This window comes from Myotis davidii, unplaced genomic scaffold, assembly GCF_000327345.1.
Source record: "Myotis davidii unplaced genomic scaffold, ASM32734v1 scaffold200, whole genome shotgun sequence".
Lineage (NCBI taxonomy): Eukaryota > Metazoa > Chordata > Mammalia > Chiroptera > Vespertilionidae > Myotis > Myotis davidii.
The window spans coordinates 1,127,580-1,149,651 of record NW_006293700.1 but is presented as its reverse complement, the minus strand read 5'-3'; the positions used below and the strand labels follow the sequence as shown (position 1 = coordinate 1,149,651).

Genomic DNA, 22,072 nt, shown 5'->3' with positions numbered 1-22,072 from the left:
CAGCAGGAACTACTGATTCTTGCATTTAAGGTTTTCTGTATTCTGACTCTACAAAATACATGAATTCCGTGAATAAAATGTACTCTGCTTTTCTCTCCCTTTCTTTCTCCATCAGAGAAGAAGGGAATGACTATGAGTTAGTCCCATTTCAGTCCCCTGTCACTGATGGGGCAGGAAAAGTTTTCTCCTAAGTCCAAGGCAGCCTCAACAGGCTTCACAGCTCAGAAAGGGCTTGTTCCGCATTTGGGCATGCGGGCTGGGCAGGAGCAAGCCTTGTGACACCTCCGAGGTGGCACCTTGAGAAGCAGTGTGGCTCCCTGGCTTTGGTGGGTGCAGCCCACCCATGACCAGGGCCTCCCGAGTTTTAGCTTTGATCCCTGTTGGGGCACCTACAGGAGGCAACCGATCAGTCAGTGTTTCTTTCCCATATTGATGTTTCTCTCTCCCTTCCTCTCTCTCTTGTTCTCTCTCTCTCTCTCTCAAATCAATGAACATATCCTCTGGTGAGGATATTAAGGGAAGGAAAATTGTATCCATTCTTTAATTCCCCCCTCATTACCCTTTGTGTTTTTCATGTGTACAGTATTCATGTGAGTTTTCTTCTTCGTAAATCTTTGACTTCTTGAGATAAGTTCTGTTTCTTATTCAGTGATTGTAGTGTAGTGTCCACTGAGTACAGTACTTTGTCCTTAGCTGCTGCTCAATAATTATCAGTGCAGTTAAACATCAGAAGGAAAAAAACGTGAATCAATTTTTAAATTAAAACCCTGTCACTTAGGTTATATGTTTAGTGCCAAAAGAAGACCTGTATTCATTAGTAACCTAACCTTATAAAACTCAGTGTCCGGGGCCAAAATGTGTTTTTGCCCTAAGTAATAGTCATTCCTCTGAGTTTTGAAACATTGGACTAAAACAAAAACCCCAACTAAGGAAGTCATGTGCCTGTGCTATGAGCACGTGTGTGTTGCGATATTGCTGAGAGCTAGCTAGCTTAGTTTTCTCCACATCATCTGGCCCAGTTGGAATTAGGATTCAAGTTTCAGCTTAATGAATTCATATCCTTTTTATTTGAGTACCAGCCAAAAGGAATATAATATAGTTAGCTGTTTCTAAGGTGTCAGGCAATTATCTTAATTTCTTTAAAGCTTTATTTCATGCTTGTTACTTGCCTGTTATGGTTAAATATAAGGTACCAGCAATCTTCCAGTTCTTTATCCATAGGTGTACTTTTTTTTCAAAACAATTATTTTGTATTCTCAATACAAACACGTTTGAGGACTAATAATTATAAAGTAAAATAAAAAGGTAGAGAACAACAAATTCTACAGTAGAAGGAGTTTGTTTTAATTTTTTCATTGCTTATTCTAGACCACCCTTATCCATTATTTACAATACCTTTTAAGCTCATTTGGGTTTTAGTTTGTATTAACTACCCATGGCCTAGTTAGAAGCTACCATTCTTGAGTTGATATACTTAGTTTCACAAAATGCAGTTAATCTCCATCTGGAGCTATAAGAGGGGAGAAACCCCACCATTTACAGCTGTTCAGGGACACTGTGCTCTTCACGACGTTCATGGAGACTGGAGGGCTCACTGGCCTCTGGTTCTGAGGCCAGAGGACCAGGCTTCTTTGCACAATCACAGTAAAACAGTGTGATTGGATTCTACTGAAAGCTGTTCGTGCACCCCAAGTCTGAACCTTAAGCTGAAATATAAATGTCTCATAAGCTACACTGGGAGAGTTAGTTTTGATAATCACCAAAACCCAACATTTGAGAGAGAACAAAATGGTTAAAGTAAGTGTTTTGGCTCATATTTTCAGATACCCAGATAATTTTAAAATTCTTTAAAAATAATTCTTGTAAATAACTTTATAAATTCTAGTCATTCTCAGTAAATCACAGAGGTATGTGTTATTAGCAAATAAAAATACTTAAGTTGACTTATTATTATAAAACCAAATTGCACTTTTTTTTTTTGAGGAGGTGAGGGCGGAGGGGCCTGTTGATCCAAGGCTGCCTTTTCTATTTTCAATGGCAACCATTGCCTCTTAGCAAATATTGCTCAGTTATTGTAATGCTGTGACCAAAAGAGAGCTTGTAGGAATATGCATGGTGAAAAAAATGAATCAGAGGTCCTTCCACCAAACCAAGTGTTTCCTCCTTGCTCGTTTTCCACGTCTGTAGAAGAGTGGCAGAGAACAGAGAAAGGGCATTGAAAAAAAGGGTATTTCAGAAGCGGACTTATTATGCAGGTTTTACCCTAAAGAACCATCACTTAAAGGGGCCACAGTTGTCCCTTATTTTTTCTTGAACCACAAGCATTTAATTTGGGTCCTATACTTTCTCACCTCTGGCCCCCAGAAACCGGAGCGGGAGGAAGCAGCGCGGGCTGCCTGGGCGGCAGGGCTGGCTCATGCGGACTGTGGGTGCCAGGCTGCCCTAACGACGCAGGAGAAAGGAGCGTTATTTTCGTTTTATGGACCATGGCCGGGCACTAGGCAGCAGGGGACCTTTACTTCCTCTGAGGGGAACCTAGGAAGCCTTCGTAAAGAGGATGGCTTTTCAGCTGTACTTGAAGGGTGAGGTTTTCCTAAGGAAGAAGAGCAGTTTTAGTAACCTTTACTGGAAGGTGTTTGTGATTTATGTGTTTTTCTTGCTTTAAAAAAGTCACATCGGTAGGAGAAAAAGCATGAGAATTTTTTAAAGAGGATGACATAGGAGTCCCAAACGGCCAAGCCTGCCTCCCTCCCTCCCTCTCCTACCTTCCCTCCCTCCTTCCTCCTTTCTTTCTTCCTTTTTTTAAAACTCATAAACGTCTGATGTGTTAATGAAAGGAAATTTGGAAAATACGGAAATTAAATTATACCAATAGTGCCCATCAAAAAAATATAACTGCTGATGTTTTGGTGAGTTTTTCTTCCAATTTTTTTCCTATAAATCAATTTTCCTCTCCACTGTATTCACCATCGGCTTGCATTATTTCACATTTACATGCTGCTAAACTCAACCTACAATAATATCTGCGATTTATTAAATACGCCCTGAATAAGTGCCAGTTTCTGTTCTATGCCCCTCACATTTCATGCTCTCAACAAACTTAGAAAGGTGTGTATTATTATTTCTACACTTTTACAAATGAAGCAGCTTAGACCCAAAGAGGTCAATGAGCATAATTGGCATAACTAATATGCGGTATTCCTGGGATTCCAAACCAGAGTTGACACGGAGGATGTGCTCTAAGCCACTACATTTTATAGCTTTTCATGAATTTTGTCTTAATGGTTTTGTAACAAATAAATTCTCCTATGAATCCTGAGAATTCTGTTAGAAAGTCTCTGCTCAGATGTCACTCTATCAAGAATTTCCTGATCACTATTTAAAATAGCACCCTCAGCCCCATCTACCTTGTATTCTATCCTAACCCTGCCTTATTTTTCTTTATAGCACTCACCACTACCCGATATAGTAAATGTTTGTTTGTTTTACTATTTCTCCTTTCCCTCCTTCCTCTTTAGAATATAAGAATCATGGACAAAAAGACCTCATTTGTTTTGTTCATTGCTATGTCCCTGAATACCTAGAACCATGCATGGCACCTAATAGATACTTCATACTTGCTGAATGGTGGAATGACCTGCCTCCAGGTTAGCTTTATGTAAATGCCGAATTTCTTATCAACCTCCATTGGGACTGATAGGCTGAAATAACCGCCTGCTCATACCTCTCCCTCCCACCCCTGCCCCTTAGTCACAGGTTAATCACCTGTCAATCACAGGACTGATGTTGCTGTTCACCAGTGCCCCAGGCTGATGGGCAACTCAGAACGCCCCACACGTCTGCCCCCACAGTGGTATTGCATGTTTACCAAGAGCCAGCTTCTTGTCCATACTGGTTTATGCCAGTTAAACTTGTTATTGTAATTTCATCATTTAATTAAATATTATATAACTGATTAAGTATGAGTTTGAAAAGACATATGTTTCTATACAAACTAAGATAATTGCTTTTAAAAACTCAGGCAAATGGATGAAAATTGCTGTCAAATAGGTATATGCAGCACATTTATCTAAGATTGGGGAAAAAATAGTAAAAATTGATACCTCATAAGCCCTTATAAGAATCTAAGTGTCTATAAGTTCTAGCTCTGTTTTAATTAAAATTAGTCAGGCATCTAATATTGACAGTAGAAGACAATGCCTTCATGGATAACATTTATGAAAAAAAAAATTCCAGTGGAGACTGATACTCAAATGTATATTTTTGTTTAAAGTTCAAATGAAAGGATTAAAGTAATAGGTATTTTCTATAATTGCTCTTGATAAATGACTTTTTGAACTTAACTAATTACTAGTTCTGATTCTATAGGAAAAGAGGCTTTTACTATTCTGAATGAAATTCAGCATTCTTGGTGCTCTCGAGATAATTCCTAGCTGGTTTTGTTATTACAATAACTTCATAGTGATTCAATAATAATTAATACTTCATTTCTCATCAGGAAATAATTATTGATAAGCTGAGGCATGATTTCTTCTCTGCACTAGAACATGCGCTTCAGGACAGGGACCTGTCTTTTGTTCACGGCTTTCTCTCCAATGTCTCCAACAGTGCCTGGCGCGTTATTTATTGACTGGATAGGTGAATGATTCTAAAGTATGTACGTTTGTTACAGAGAGAAGTGTTTTATATTTTACCTCAATATCACTATATTTTTAGCAAAAAGAAACATACTTTTGAATTAATGTATTGATCGTTTATAAAATTAACTGCTTTATATAATATACATTGTAAAGTATAGCATTGTTAAGTCACTATGTTGTACATCTGAAACTAATATAATCTTGTATGTCAGCTATATTAAAACAATAATTTTTTTTAAAGGTACAGGCTCCTCAGTACTTGTGTTACATTGGTTAGGAATTGAGGGATTGATTGATATTCTTTGGTGAGCTCTAAAACTTGTGTGGCCTTGGTCAAGTTATTTTCTCTCTCCTGTACCTCAGTTTCCTCATCTGTAAAATGGTGAAAACCATAGGTTGTTAGAAGAATTAAAGGAGTTCATATTTATAAAATGTGTAGAGAATGCTTGCCAAGATGGTTAGCACTTAATAAATGATAGTTATTATCACTGCACTTGAGTTTGACTCTGGCCTGCCTTTTTTTTTTTTTTTTAATCTGTGTGGTTTGGGCAATTTACTTATGGAAATAGGTTAGAGAGGTTAGATAAACCTGCAAGAGGTGCGTAATAAGTACTCAATAAATGTTAGCAAAAAAAAAAAAGCAGGCAGTGTCATATGGGAGAGGGCATTCATTTATTTATTTAAAAATGTTTTACAACTGAAATAATAAAAATACTTTTATGCAGATACAGACTGTCTTGCCTTTGTCATTTCAGTAAATGTTCCTCATAGATTAGAAAGGTTTCTTTAATCTCATAAAGAAGTTTAAAATGGGTTTCATAATAACGCAAGATAATTGACTTTTAATCTGGACAAGTTTTGAATGCAAAAATGTCAAACACAAGCACCACATTGTAGTGCTTAGTTTGATGACTTCGTCCAGAATCCTAGGCTGGCAGTGAAAACTGGTTTTCTGAGTATTAATAGGGACTAAGTACACCGGGCTTGACTTGACAGGGAGGGAAATGCTCACATTATGCAAGGAATGCAGCTTCTTCCCGGGATGTTTTCTCTTTGAGGCCTATTAAAACCTCGTCTTGCTATTCCTGGCCCTCTTAGCACCACTGACGTCGCTGGATTATAACCAGCCCACTGAGTGTCTATATTAAGGAGCAGGCCTGTGAGAATTGAGAAAGTGGAAACTGTCTTGTCCCCCAGCGTCAGACTAGACATCCCCCCTGTTGGTAGTGACCGTTCACATCAACTCTCCACTACTCACAGCTTCTGCACTGAAATTTACTATGAGAAAACGAGAGGATTTTTCCTTCTTTAAGAGAGATGCAGGTGATGGAATCATTACAGCAGAATATTTGTGTAGCAGTGAGCATGAATTTAGCATTGATTTGATTATTGCAGCGTGTGTTCCAGAGCGGCTGCCGCCCATTTGCAGCCTAATGTGTTTATTACAGTCTTCCCGGTGGCATCTTGAAGTGTCTTCCAACTAAAAAATTCATGAGCATTGTTGGCTTTCAGTCAGAAAATGGAATATGTCTTCAAGTCACCGTCTAATACACCACTTTAAGGCCATTATACAAAAGTAAATCTACGAGCGGCACATATTGAAAAGGAAGGAATTTTTAGCTTAAACATTTGTTTATACACTGTTATTGTTCTGGGGAGTAAGAAAGAGCCTAAGAGGAGGTAGGTGCTGAACCATTTTACTCAGAACAGAGTGGTTGTAGTTGTAGGATATGTCATTTTCTTTAACCTTCTCTCCACCTGTAAACTGTTAGGGAGGTATTATTGAAAAAATCCATTCTAATAATAGTAGTATGTATTTGGCTTATTGCAGCTAATTTTCAAAAAGTAAAGTATACAGTACGTAGCTCAAAAGTTGTGAAGTTAAACTGAGAAGGTTTGCAAATAAGATGCCTTAATTCTGGATTTACTTGAAGCAAGTCTCTTAAAACTTTGCAACTACTGTCACTGTTTGAATCAATGTGCGGTTTTATGAGTCTGAATCTGTAAATACAGACTGTAATATGTGAGGTAAATTAAAATGTTATTGTGTGAAAAGCAAGAAGCAATCTAGTGTTTGGTAAACATGAAGTTAAAAGTGTTCTTAGGACCTAATAAAAAGTAATAATACTTGGGGAAATAATATGCTATTTTTGTAGCTGAAATTTATTTAGGAAATATTGTATGGCATCTCCTATGACTTGGAAATGCACCCCTTGTTTTGCCAGTGGGAAGAACATGTTTGATTTTTCTATGTGCTCTTGTCCCTGAATTGATAAATCCTCATAGGCCTAGGTCTACTTCTGTTGTACTTGCACGTGATTCTTCTTGGTTTGCTTGTTTGTATGAATCAGCAATATATTCTTGCATAATATGCATATTTGCTGCAGAGAATATTTAACTTTTACCAAAAGTTGGGGTCTTGCCAAAATAATGTCTACTTTGGGTGATTTTGCCCAGTTGACAGTGTTTGGAAAGAGGTATTTCCCTCTGTTGATTTCATGTCTCTACTTCTGTATCATATGACTGGCTTTCAAGGCTGGCCCACTTTTTGCTACCTTTCTCAGGCATCTAATCCTAAAAGCACATTTTGTATATGTAAGCATTAGACACCACTGTGCTTTCTCATGCTTATCAGGGTCTGGCCCAGAAATTTTGCTTCTGTAACATAAAGAGATCCCTTCCGCAGCACAGTGTACTTTGAGGGAGAAACTGTTTCGAGTGTAGAATGCACTCCTGATAAATAGTGACTGCATCTTTTTTATTTTTAATATATTTTTATTTGTTTCAGAGAGGAAGGGATAGAGAGATAGAAACATCAATGATGAGAGAGAATTCTTGATTGGCTGCCTCCTGCACGCCCTCCACTGGGGATTGAGCCCGCAACCTGGGCACGTGCCCTTGACTGGAATCGAGTGAGGAATCCTTCAGTTCGCAGGCTGATGCTCTGTCCACTGAGCCAAACTAGCTAGCTCAGTGACTGCATCTTTAACTGTATACCTCTGAGGATGGAGGGCTCTGAAAGAGTATCTTTTCCTAATGAATTTAACGGAATAGAAATGGAAAGGTGTCTAAGTAAGCATTTACAGGCACATTCGCTATTACTTGAGCGTTTCTTCATCTTACAAAGTTGGTAAAGGATCAGACTGCAGGTGACAGCACAATGCCATGTACTGTCTCTTGTAGAGAGGGGGCAGGGACAATCTGGAAGGCCTTGGGAGCTGTGGAAGCCTTCTCATGAAGAATTGGCTGATTTCTCAGGCGGCTCCTCCTCCGCTAGGTGTTGATAGGAGAAGCTGTGTCCACAGCTCTTTGTACATCAGTTCATTATAAATTTCATTTCAAGGTAAGCAATTTCAGAGAATGCCTTTGTGAAAATATTTCTTGGAACTAGCAATAGAGATCTGGTGTTTGACCACTTATTATGTTTGCATTTCAGCAGCTACATTATCCTTATTTATTCTTTTACTGAATTTGTTCAGCGTACGATAAATCTGTCAGTTTTATAGGCCTCGCGTGGAAGATGGCCAATTCTGATAAGAGATAATATGCACATTATCATTTACATCAATTCTGCAGGATTAACCAGATTTAATGGTATGAGGCTATGTTGTGAGCGACAGCTTCCTTAGCTTAGAAGTTACATTGATGAATTCCATGCAAGAAGAGTGCTTTTTATTTTCAATTGTGTTGAGGCTTGACATTTTCCTTTCCTTTCCTGTCAATATGGTAAGGATTTAACTGGCATTGTTCACCCCTCCCAGAATATTGTAACTTAAAAAAAAAACCTGTTGATCTTGTGCAGAAACTCTAAGGTCTGCTGTATACCAGTTGCACTCAGAGGGTGGCCAGGAGGCGTGCTGGCCCATTGAGTGGGACTGTTGTCGTGTTGTAGATGGCAAGGGACAAGTCGGAACGTCTTTTCCAGTCTTGTCCTTCCACAACCCCCAACATCTGGGAGAAGCTCTTCTCAGTGACTGTAATTACCATCAGTTACGACCCAAGAGCTTGCTTGTGTTGTTTTCAGTTTTTCTGATTTATGTTGAACAGTTTCAGCATTGAGAGTGAAACGCTCAAGAATTTTAATTTCCTGTGAATGCTGAAAACATGCAGAACTTTGAAGGAACTCTTAGTTTAGGCCTGCTTACAAAATGAAATTTCTAAACTGTCAGGGCTGCTCTTCAGTACTTTTTCTCTCCTACCTTTTCGTTGGAGATGATTTCACTTTGGTCTACAAAAATGCCTTAAAACTCACCCATCCACATAGTTTCTTTTATTTTAGATGGTTTTTCCAAGTGTACGTGCACACTAGAAGTCATAGGCCTACCTACCTATGTAATCTATTGCTCTATCTATCTGTGCTTTTTATCGGAGTCACTTGAGTGGGGGAAATTAACTCACCTAAGCCCCCAACCACACCTTCTGGTGTGAAATACTAACATTGCTGGCAGCTGAGCTCACATCGGGCGTGAAGTTCTATTTGCGCGGCTCACTAGTGAGGCTAACTGTTATTTATTTGGTTCACCCACTGAAGAGCAGGACATAAACTGCTCCAGGATTACATCCACTCTGGCCCTGTGGCAGGCAAGAGGCAGCGTGGGAGCCGGCCACCGCCTGTCACCACCTTGCTCTCCCTCCCCTCTTCCCTGCTCAGCCCTAAATTCACTGCCTCTCCTTTTTATTCCACCTGGGAATCTGTGGGGCTTTTCACCTTGGTTGAGGAGCAGTGATTCCGGGGCCTCCCCAGCCTCATGTTCGTGGCAGGCAGGGTGCGCCCACCTGTCCGTGGCCAGGTACTACAGATCGCCCCCTGTCTTTTTTTTCCTTCTGGTGGTTTAAAGGGCGGTTGGCATCATGTACTGGGCATACACAGCCCAGGACAGTTGCTCAGAAGAGGGACATATGGGGCAGACACAGAAAAATAAGGACACAAGCATGTTCGTAAATCTGAAATGTTTAGGTTTTAAGGGCATGTATTCAAGGTACCATCACATAAGAAAAGGAAAAACTTGGCTCTTCAAAAGGAAACTAATGATGTTTTAAAACTACAATTACAGTGGTTTGTGAGCCAGCCTTCAGTAGGTACAAGTAAAATATAAACAGTCTGCTAAAATGGCCTTCATATACATAAACCAGAAAACATTCGCTCCTTGCTTCACTCACTGTCTCCTAGTCCCTTGTTGAATACCTCAGTGCCGTCCCCGCATGCAGAGGTACAATTATCCGTGTCTCTGTTGGGGGAACTTAAAAGTAGACAATGCTGATGCTAAATCCCAAAGTCTGTACATACGACTTAAGTAAAATGGTCACATTGTAATTGTCTGTTGAAAAACTTTCTGATCTTTCTGATAGAACTATACTTTTTAATATACATCAACAAACTTATCACTTACACCTACAGTACGGGGCATTTTGTTATATGTTGAGGGTTACATTTGCATGATAAAAATTTACTTGAAATCTTAGGACTTATAGAAGGCTGCTTCCAGGGTAAAAAGTTCCTGGGATTTTTCTGATGGTGGTGGCAGCGGCGGTGTTGGAAGCTTTCTTACATTGGATGAGTAATGTTTTTTTGCCACATGCTCATGAGTGAAACCCTGGGAACTGTGGTTCCAAGAGAAATACAGAAAAAATACAGAGTGTAGGGCATCACCTGGGAAGAGTTTGGGGTCCAGGTTTTTGTTTGGCCTCTGGGCTTCTTTCCTGGGCGTCACAGTCAGAGGAGTGCCTACCGTTGTGTGACACCCTCACCTTTTACTTGTCTCTCTCCCCCTCACCTGGTTTTCTTCTGGAGAGCAACATTCCGCCGTGCTCCTCACACACCAGCTTGGCGGGCCGAGGCTCAGTGAGTGCATGATGTGTAGGGGAAGGCTTGCTGCTTCCCCCACCTGACCTGTGACTGCGTGATTAGAGAAAGATTGGCTTATTTGATGGGAGACCCTTTGCTGTACGTTTCTGTGAAGAGCAGGAGTGGGTCGGCCTGGGTCTCCGTCCCAGTTCTTGCTAATCCGCCCCCCAGCCCTGTGCTGCAGATGCTGCTGATTACCCCATTTTACAGAAGAGGTCATTAAGGCATGAGAGGCGGCTTCGTAAGGTCCCACCAAGAGGTGCAGTTGGACATGGATGCTGGCCATTTGCTTCTCAGCTCTCCTGCCGCTCATGGTCCGGTTTTGATGATTAAGTTCTATCTGTAAATTTCTTGGTACAGAGTGAATGCTAAATGAATAGTAACTAAATACAGATTATGCCTATTATCAGCCCAGAATTCTGACGACAGCGCAGGACCTTGGGGCTTGTTACACTGCTCCCCGCAGCAGAAAGCTCAGGCTTTGGCTTTCAGATTCGTCCCCTCCTGTGTGACCTGTTGAATACAATGTGCAATTGGTGCAAACTCCCTCTGCCGCTACAGTGTTTCTTCATCCTACTTACACGTGACTCCTAAAAAAGTTAACTCCGCTGCCCGCTTGGGTCGGAGTTGAGTCCGGAAGGAGTGATTGTAGTGAGCCTGAGCATCCCAGATCACAGGAGGGGACAGGTGAGCCGTGTGATCGGTAGGTGACAGCGATACAGTGGTCACTCAGGTGGTGTTTTCTTAGCCCACCTTCCTCTTTCTCAAATTCTTGACCTTCCACCGACTTGCCCTTCCCTCCAATTTTTCCAACCTGGAAAGGAAGAAAAGCCGCCACAGAAAGAGGAGGGCGGAGGTGATTTTAGGAGCCTGTGGGACAGAAGGCAGAGGAAATAGCATGGAATTGAGCTCTAGGAAATTTTTTTACAGGCTGGCTAAAACCTTTTGGGCTGCTTTTTACTTGTTTGTTTGTTTATTGGGGGGAGGGGCAGTTAGCAGTTATTGAACACCTTGAGTAACAACTGTCTATGTCCTCAAAATCTTTCTCAGTCTCTTTGTTAGTTTGTTGAGAACTCAGCCTCTGTTGCTGTTGGATTTGCATATTTAAACAGTATTTGGATTCTACTAATGATGAACACACTGTTTCTCTTATTATATGTCCTTATATTTTCTTACTAGAAGGTATTCAGCCAGCAGGAGCCAGTAACTCTCCTCCTCGGTTAGGGTCAGTAATGTTACCTGATTTTTTTTAGTATATCTTAAAACCTTGGTTGATAGCAGCAAGAACCCACGGAGGGCTGGGGAGGGAGTCAGGGATGTGACAGGAAGCCGTGGCTGGGAGGTGTGCTCAGGTAGGTGAGCTGCCCTGGGTGGAGCACTGAGGGAGGAGCAGGGAGGTAGGAACCTCCTGTTAGAGGGCCACTGCTTAGGGAGGCCTTGTGTGGGCCTAGGAGAGAGGTGTCATATCTCCCTGTCGGATTTGGAAACGTTCAACTTTGTGGCGTGGCACTACCTCTTCCCAGAGCATTCTGTCATGGGTGAGCTATTGCAGCACGGGCTTCGCATTGGCCAACCCAAAACAGAGACTGGGAGGAGCCCCTTACCACACCTGTAGTTTCCACATGTGCCAGAGCGCGCCTGAAACTGGAGGCTGGTGCAGAAACCAGGGCCAGCCGTTGTGGTTAATGTACTGATGAAATACGAGGCCTGGTGAAAGGGTATGGGCCCAGTGAGGTAGGCTTGTTTGTTTTTATGAATTGTAACCTTTACTTGTGCTTAACCTTTTAACAAGATTTAAAGCAACAAAAAAAGCAGCCTTTTTGTTAAAAGTTAAACGTGAACATCAGTCAAAACCATTGTCAAATTTCTGATAGGAGTCAAAGTTATTTCATTATTGGTAAGTTGATCAGACACTTGATCATCAGCTCTTTTCACTTTCCCCCTTGTTTTCTGTTTTAGTTGCTGATATGTGTTCAAGATGAGTGGGATGGGAGAAAACACCTCTGACCCGTCCAGGGCAGAGACAAGAAAGCGCAAGGAATGTCCTGACCAGCTCGGACCCAGGTTAGAGGATTACCCACAGAAGCCACATGCGGCTTTTTGATATTGTAGCACTGATTTATGCCTGATTTGATACTGTGATTGGTTTTTCTCCTTAACAGTTAATTAAATATGTATTATTTAGCTGACATTTTGGAGATGCTAATCAGTTACAGATCTTATTATTTTTTCTAAGAAGAGAAAAGCTACATTCTTCTGATATTCCCTGAGTACTTGACGCTTAAAACCTCTTTATTCCATAATCTTGAGCTTTTCACACTCTTTTCTGTTTGATCACACTGTCATAAAGACAAGAAGATCCCAAACTTAAAGGATCTACAGTTAATTTTATACTGGGTTTTATTCTGGTTTTTTTGTTTGTTAGTTTTAATGAGCAAGACATGAAATGTTAAATCCACTTGCTTTTGATTTATTTTATAACAAAGACTGTGGCTCTTCAGTGAGCACAGCAAAAAGTTTTACAGCAAGTTTCATGTCATATATTATGGGTGGATATATGAGTTGTTATAGCCTCCATGTAGGATAATTGAGCAGTACCTTTTTAAAGTTATAAATGCATATTCTCGTTGAACTAACAGTGTTCCTCTTCTAGGAATTTTCCAACAGTATACTTTTACATGTGCAAAATTATGTATGTTTGAGCTTACTTCTAACAGCGTTGTTCATCATTGCAAAAAAGTTAGGAAAAACCTAAATGCTTGTAGGCTTGTATTTAAACTGTTTAAATGTCTATAACCTGGAACACAAAACAGGTTATTGTGAAAAAGAATGTGGACATTATTAATGGGATGACATGAAAAAAATCTATTAAGAATATTTAAATCATGTCATTGACTTTAAAATTTAAATAGAAAGAGCAACTTCTATTAAATGGCCAGTAAAATGATGAGATGGGGAACAGCAGGGAAGACGACTAGAGATCATCATTAAGAGAGGAAGAGAAGGAGAAAGAGCAAGGAGCAGTGTTTTATATTTCCTTCTCTCCTTGTAGTGCCAAGCAAAATAAGCCTGTTAAGTCACCACTGTCCACATCCCAGCTCCCGTGTGTGGCCTCTAGCTTCCCTAGTACTTCCTGGCTAACCACAGTCTGTCAGTCAAACTGCCTGCAGTGCCCAGAGCCCTCCTCCAGCAGGCAGTGTGGTAAACTGGTGTGTTCCCGTGCAGGGGCGTTCTCTGTGCAGGTGCCATGGGGAGTGGAGTGGGGGGGACTCCAGCCCTCTGCCTGGCACTCTCCCATCTTTGTAGCACAGCTCCCCCTTCACCTATTTGTCATTTACTTATTGTCTTGGGGAGTGAGAGAGGGGAGAGATGGAGGGAGGAAGGGGTGGGTATAGGGGCCCAGAAGGGGAACGTGGCTCCTACACAAATTCTAGCCACTCCCTCCCTTTCCCTGCACTTAATCAGCTAGAAGTGAGGAATACACATGAAACTTAGGAAAACCAAATTCAGGTCTTTGCTCTACTGGGTGATCTTGGACAAATGGTATAACGACTGTAAAATGGGGAAATTATATTCTATCTTAGGTTTATTAGTTGGTGAAAATAAATCTAATATTTAGAAGCTAATATATGGAAGTCTATTACAAACTACAGGATTTTATAAACTGCTGTTATATGCAGATAATACCAATTTTTTAAAAATACAGAAAGTGGCTACATTAAACAATTTGCTTTGTTTATATATTGTATTGTTTGAATGTCTTTGAGTGGGCCCTCTACTGTACTCGAGAAGAAAAAGGTCCCCTGTTATTATCAAAGGGAACTCTTGAATTTGCTGTTTATCAAATTAAAATGAGAAGATCTTGCCAGTTTTTTCCCTCCCTATCATTAACATTTTAAAACTTTAGTTGAACTTGGATCGTTTGTTTATATTTTGCATGTCATTCAGCTTGGACAGTTAACAGCTACCCTGGTCAGTTTCGCTTTTGTTTCTAGTGGTACTGTGGTTTTTGCATTATCTAAAAAGCCTGTTTGGTTTGATTACTAACATCTTGAAGAAGTCTGTGAAATTATATAGATTTATTTATCTTAATTTTTTTAGGCTTTATCAAAAATCGTTGAAATTTATTCTTATTTTAACTAGGTTAACTTCCCTTTCTTTTATTGATCTTACATAAACTTCAAAATTTTTATGGACATAAAGGAATTTTTTACTTACTCAGCAATACATTTCATAGCCAAGTTGGTGTCAAGCACTAGGTGAGCAAATTGTCTGATCCGTGTCAGTGGAAACAGTAAGCACATTGGACATATGATGACACAAGTAAATATATAATTATAAACTGGGGTAAATTTAATTTTTTAAAAAACATGCAACATTTAGAGCAAATTCAGGTTTCTCTCCCCCTACCCCCAAAGTACTTTTGTGTTTATATAAATAACTTCTGTTGGCTGTCTTTGTATTAAAACTTGTTTGACATGCTTATCTTTTTCAAAATAGCTCTTCTTCAAATTCATAATAAAAACATGTTTCTTTTTTTTTTAGCCCCAAGAGGAGCACTGAGAAACGCAATCGTGAACAGGAAAATAAATATATCGAAGAACTTGCAGAGCTGATATTTGCAAATTTTAACGACATAGACAACTTTAACTTCAAACCTGACAAATGTGCAATCTTAAAAGAAACTGTGAAGCAAATCCGTCAGATCAAAGAACAAGGTAAGAGGACCAAATTGATATTTTGGAGAGTTTCGTTGGTTTCTGGTTTTCCATGTGTGAGAAGTCTCTTCAGAGTCCCTTTAATCCATTTCTTCAGCTTAAATTATTGATGAGGAAATGATGTCACAGAGCAAGATGAATGCAAGTATCACTTGCAGTGGTGTATAAATAGGCTTTATGTAAAATTCACCAATTCCCTGAGGTGCGGCAGGGTGATGTCACTTTTCGTCTGGTAAACTCCGTGAGGTGCCCGCAGCCTCTGCCCACCTCGGACTTCCGGAGCTTGCATGGCAAGCGACTGTCATAACCTGCAAGAGAGGAGCAAAGGGAAGATGGAGCCCAGAAGTAAGGAAATGAGCCTCCTGTTCCCGCTCGTCAGCATATTTGATGAAGTCAGAGCTCCGACCGGCCGCAGCACTAGGTTGGAATTTCATGTCCTGAGTGACAGGTGATTTGAAAGGCTCCTGCCTCTACACGGAATTCTTTTGTGAAGTTGAAACACAGAACATGACAGCTCTCTTCCTGGGTTTTTTTTGGTTTTTTTTTCTGAGATCGTTTTCTGCCTCTCTTCTTTGATATTTTTGCCTACAGAAAAACTTTAAGAAAATAATATTTGAAAAAACACATTAGACTTTGTGGTGCCAAGAAAAAATCCATATCAGGCAAGTATGAACAGTGCCTCGGTGCTCAGGGCCAATATATGCTCTTGAAGTATTAACACGCTGCTTCCCTTCAGGGCGAGGGAGATGAGTATCTCCTGTAATCTGTTTTTGAATGCATCCTCTTAGAGTATCTACCTTTTATGTAATATTCAAAAGAGGCAGATTTTAGAACAGTGATGTCTTTGTCTGTATAGGTATATGAGCCTGAAACCGCCTGATCCGATCTATTATAAAACCCCAGCTACCTACTCGCATATTATCATCAGAGCCTTTTCCATTTTCATGCATGTACTATTAAGCTAAATTTTATAGAAAGCAATTTTACAAATGTAATTCTGTCTTCTAAGAACTTCTAAGGATTATACATATAGCATACACAATGCAGTTTCTAATACCAGCCCACCCTGAAAATCAGTCTCTATTTCCTGGCTTTTCTGTCAAGATCATATCATAACATTCACCATTCAAGGTGTTTCCACTCCCAATGCCTATCTCAGTCTCCCTTCTTCTCTCTCCTTTTCCCCATGACACTCGCTAGTTACCAAAAACTCAGTTAATCTCCAGTGTGTATCTTCATTCTTTGGTATCAGCAAACGGATAAAATAATATTCCTAAAGTTCTTAGGAGAAAAAATTGGTTAAGGTTTCACAGTGTTCTGCAGTTGCCATATTTCTGGTTGCTGATATTATTGCAGTGGAGAAATCACTAAGTTTTTTGTTTCAGATTTCTAAATTTTGAATAATTCAATTTTGTGAACATTGCATGGTAGGCAGTGCTTTATACTTAAAACAGTTACATATATATATATTTTTTTTTTTCTATCAAGGTCTTGCACAAGGTTTTAAAGTTTTGCAAAACCTTGGTAATTCCCCCTTCAAACCATCAAACATGTTCGGATGTGTCACGCTGGGCCTGTGCCATACTTTCACTGTGGGTTTAATCATGGGCTGCACACCACAACCACCCAAGAAGCAGCAACAATAAACACCCTGTCACGTCTTATTCTTCTAATAATGTTCCTATTAATTTGAAAACTAATGTGTTTTGAAAGGGGAAACAGAACTTAAAAACCAAATGAAAAGAACAAATACACTTTTAAGTTTTCAGCTAGTCTAGTACTGTAAGATGATTTTCTTGTTTAGTAAACTGTCTTTAAAAAGAGCAGGACTTTAGAAGCAAATAGGACAGAAGCTTCGTTTGTGCCCTGGTTCTGCCCCGGACAAGCTGTTTGAACCAGGGCAAAGTATTTCCTCTCTCTGAGACTCAGTTTCCTCCTTCAGAATTTAGCAAGCAAAACATCGCGGTTGCACAGTTGTTGAAAAATTTATGAGCAAGTGCCTGTCGCAGTCGATGGCTATTAGGTATTCAGTAAGTAGCGTTCCCAGAGGTGGCATTTTCATCACTTATACTAAGATCTTCAGACAGTGAGTGCTTCCTTCAGGTGGAAAGGGGTGGTTATGAACATCCTCCCCTCCAGGGACATCTGAAGCAGTGAGGTTCTTGGTGTCTGTGCTTGCCCCTCACCCCTTCCAGCTCCGCATGGGCCAGCGTGCTTCTCTCAGCAGCTGACAGCCACTAGGGCTCAAGAGCAACACAGAAGTGTGACCCGAGCCCTTCTGTCTCACTCCGTATGCCCGCCCACCCAGCCAATCCCCGTTACTCAGTATAAATAAATCTAATCATCATCTTGACAACATTGTCCAAGCTTAATTTGTATTTTAGCCACAGGCATCAGCCTGAATGGAATCATAACTGTCCTAGAGAAGTTAAGCTGGATTACATGAGATGTTGCACCAAAGAATACTTTGTCGGAATGCCGGGCTCATCCTTAGGGAACCTTCCAGTGTCCAAGGCGCAGGCAGGTCAGCCAGCATGACAAGCTCTTGCACTCAAGTCTACTCTGTCATCAGCTGCTCCTCAAGTTTCCATCGCTTCATAAATAAAGGGAAAGAAGAAGGGATGTTTTTAACGGCCTAAAGGATGGGAACTTGGAGGGGAACTACCAGCTCTTCACGTAAAGGAGCGTCCTCTTGTATGAAGTGGTAGGGAGACTCGTGGTTGTAGCCACCAGCCCTCGGAGAGCGTTCACACTGGGTGGGCCTTGTTAGGAGCAGGGCAGGTCCAGAGTCTGCGCTTGAACCATTCCCGCAGCTTTTTGATACTGAAGGATGATGTTTCCTCCTGTTTGTAAATGATGCTGATAAGTATTTAAAACTTCAGGCTTCTACAAACAGCAGTTATAAATGGTGAAAAAAACCTATTTCCTCATTGGAGGGCTAATATTGCTTCTGTTTCACAGAATAATAAGTAGTACAAAAAATACAATAGTCTATTTTGGATTACAATGTCCAATTTCACACTTTTAATCAGAAAAGTCAAATCGAAATTTCTGTGGCAAATTCCTATGCTCTTAAAAAATAAAATTGACTCAAACTACCTAATTAAAAACTGACCAGAGCACCTGGACAGATACTTCTTCAAAGACATACAGAAAGCCAATAGACATATGAAAAGATTCTCAATGTCAGTAATCATCGGGGAAATGTAAATCATAACCACAAATATCACCTCACACCTGTCAGAATGGCTGTTACCAAAAAGACAAAAAGAATAAGTGTTGGGGAAGAAGTGGAGAAAAGGTGACCCTTGTGCACTGTGGGTGGGATGGTAAATGCATGCAGCCACTATGGAAAGCAGTATGGATATTCCTCAGAAAAATTAAAAAGTAAACTACCACATGACCCAGCAGTCCCACTTCCATGTATTTATCTGAAGAAATTCCTTGTTGGACTAAGCAACCTAAAAGGTCATTCTCATTTCTCATTCTGATTTTTCTAATGATACAGTTTTTATTGGAGTGCCAGTATGAGAACATTGGGATTGTAGATTACTTCGTACATTTGAATTGCCCCTAATATTGAGGATAGCATCAAAAAATAAAGAAGTATTTTAAAGAGGGTGAGGGCCAGTGATTTAGTGGAGTCAACTCGCATCAACCAATGAGAGCCAATTGTTATATTTCAAGAATTTTTATAAGCCAATTGATAAACAACCATTATTAAAAATCATATAGACTTACAATTAAATTATATTACAAAACAAGCATAAGAAAAACGAAAGCTCATCATTTCCTAATTATGCTACTTCATTTTACCCTTATCTATGCTGTAGAGGCTTTGCGTCATATCTGTTTACATGAGAGAAATACTATGTAGTGGAGGCTACTACACATCTCTTCCGAAGTCTGCATTCAATACCGAGTATTCACACCATGGAAATCTAAAAAACAGTAAACTCTACAAATCAAGGCTTGACTTACTGTTTTGCTGATTATCATTCTAGACTTAAGAAAGTAGTGGAAAAAGTATTAATAATTAACATTAGAACATTACATAGCCAATACATGCACACACAAAAATTATGACCAATGCAGCAAAAAAGTCACTCAAGAGTTGAGAAACAATTGCATTTCTACATATAATATCCTCACCATATATCTATTATTTCACTTTTGTCTTATTCATTAACTTATATGAAAAGGTCAAGTCACCTGCCCCCTCTCCAGCTCTCTGGTGGACCTTGTCAGCTCTTGCTTGTCCCTGTTACCTGAGTGACATGTTCAAGAATTTTTCTTTAAGGAGAACTAAAGAGGGCAAGAGTCATGGCAATTTTTATTTCACTCTTATTTACTTGAACACAGGAATGAATTTGGCCCTATCTTACTATTGGAGATCTGAAGCTATTATCTGTTTCCATAAAAATAAATCAAACTTTCTTTCCTTGTTTGACAAGATAACCTGTGGTCGGCATTCTGCTCCTGACATTGCAAATTTGAATGAAGATAAAATGTTTTCTCGCTGATCTGCATATAAATCACTTTCCTATTCTTATGTGGATCAATGGCTCATGTTATTAATGAAATTAGAGAGCAGGGGTGGAATTCCTGCTCTTATTTTCTCCTCAGACCCCTTATTATTTTTTCTTAAATATATGAAAACATTATTTTTGTTAGTTTAACAGCTTTCAGATGAAGAGGATTTGAATAATTTAATGTACCCTAATGCTTCACGATTTTAACAATTTATGACATGAGCTCTGATTTCAATGACTTACACTGCCTTCCACACTCTAGAAAGGAGGCATCCCTTTTTGCCTTGATTGCCTTGTATTATTATAAAAAGAAAATAATTCTGACACCCCACTCCCTGTATTGATTTTACTCAAGAGCAAACATTCAGTAATAAATTTTATTGAGTAAATACTATATGCAAGACATTGTTATTCACTGTGGGGGAATCTGACAATCAGTAGTACATGGGCTTTTTGTGTTCTTTTTTTACTTTTTTTGGAGCTTTCATTTGAGAGGAAATCGACTTGTAAACAGCCCACCAGCTGTGGAACTGGAAGGGACAGTGGGAATAAGTGTGATTACAGAAGCAGGCCTTGCTGTCAGTGAGGTTTTAATAGGTGAAAGAGTGGCCAGTGGGGCCAGGCCGGGACGGGGTGGGATGAGGGGTGGGGAGGCTTGTCGGGCGGGGAGCAGAGGAACCAGAGCCGAGGCACAGGACCCTGGAGGGAACACGACGTAGTGAAGCGTCTGGTTGGATTGAGGTTGAAGAGGACAGGGCAGAGTCAGACGGACAGTAAGCACAGTATTGTAGCAATATTAGAATTTGGCGAAGGTGCCATAAAATCAGACTCCTCACCGCCTTTGGCCGAGTTGGTTTGAAGTCATCTACCACGGTCTCTAGGCTCCGGAGATGCCCAGTCCTAGGCCTGGGACTTGTGTGCACAGAGCACAAATGCCACTGTTTGGCGTTTCGCTGTTGGTGTCATGCTCTTTTTGGTTTAGGCTTAAAGTACATTTTTCTTAGTTTTTTTGTGGTTGTGTCTTTTCATTTGTTTGTTTTGTTTTCTGTTTCTTTTTTTAAGCAAGTGGGTAAGAACAAGCCTATCTTCCCAACCTGTCGTACTGGTAGAACAAGCAAGAGGGAACCGTCACTGTTCTTGTGTACTTTAGGTTAATTTTCAGGCTACAGTGGATTGTACAGTAAGAAATCATTATACATGCAACTATTTTATTTATTTTTTAATCCTCACCCGAGGACATGCTTAGAGAGGGGAAGGGAGAGAGAGGAACATGGGTTATTTGCCTTCCATACATGCCCTGACCAGGAGCCCACAACCCAGGTATGTGTCCTGACCAGGAACTGAACCAGTGCCCAGCTAAGCCACTCCAGCCAGGCTGGATTTTGGTGGTTTTCTTAATTTTGGTAAAAGACACTGAACATAAACTTATCCTTGTAACAATTTTTAAGTCTGCATTCTCTTATTATTTATATGCATGCTGTTGAACAGCAGTTCTCTAGACCTTTTTCATTTCGCGTGCTAGCAACTCCATTCCCATTTAACAACTCACTGTTTCCCCTTCTACTTTCTGTTTCCTACTGTAGATACCTCATGTAAGTGGAACCATGCAGTATTTGTCTCTTTGGCATTGGCTTATTTAACTTAGCACAATGTCCTCACGTTTCATTTACATTGTAGCGTATGACAGGATTTTCTTTTAAAGGCTGTATGTACATATCACATTACCAGTATATTTATCCATTCATTCATCAGTGGACATTAAGGTTGTTTCTACATCTTGACTATTGTGAAAAATGCAGCAGTGAGTGTGGGTATAGAAATATCTCTGAATTTTGTCTTCAGTACTTTTGGATTAACACCCACTTCTATTTTTAATTTTTTCTACTGTGTCTGCACCACTTTTCCAGTTCCACCAACTGTGCACGAGGGAGCCTGTTTCTCCGCATCCTCACCACACTTGTCACTTTCTGGTGTTTTGATAGTGGCCATCCTGATGAGGTGACACCTCATTACGGTTCTGATGTACATGTCCCTGATGACTAGTTAATTATATAGAGCAACTTTTTCAAGGAGATAGCTTGAAAAGAATAAGTATCTAATACCATGTAGCAGTATTGAATTCCTTCTATAGTAAATATCTTAGTGTCAGATATTGTTTGATAGTTTAGGGCACCAAACATGACCGTAAGCTAAGAGTGTGGGGAGGAGGTAGTGAGGAGCAAGAAGATCCCTTGGGGCAAATCTGAAATCAGTAAGAAAAATGAGAGAAAACCACAATGGCATTAAGATATTTGGCCTCATTTCAGCTGTTGCTCATGCTCCCCTAAAGAACGTCTC

At 40.1% G+C, this 22,072-nt stretch overlaps 1 protein-coding gene across 7 annotated transcripts in view; it reads left to right on the top strand.

Annotated features, from left to right (window-relative positions):
- Window positions 1–22,072, top strand: part of NCOA2 (nuclear receptor coactivator 2) — a 269,746-nt gene that overhangs the window by 165,169 nt on the left and 82,505 nt on the right. For 6 of the 7 annotated variants that reach the window (XM_015566252.1, XM_015566255.1, XM_006767318.2 and 3 more), the window contains 2 exons: window positions 12,445–12,549; window positions 15,031–15,203. In XM_015566252.1, the coding sequence (XP_015421738.1) occupies window positions 12,464–12,549; window positions 15,031–15,203 (259 nt within the window). In that variant the 5' untranslated portion in view covers window positions 12,445–12,463. Of the gene's footprint in view, window positions 1–7,875; window positions 7,984–12,444; window positions 12,550–15,030; window positions 15,204–22,072 lie in introns of those variants that run through there. The other variant, XM_015566254.1, reaches the window with a different exon arrangement.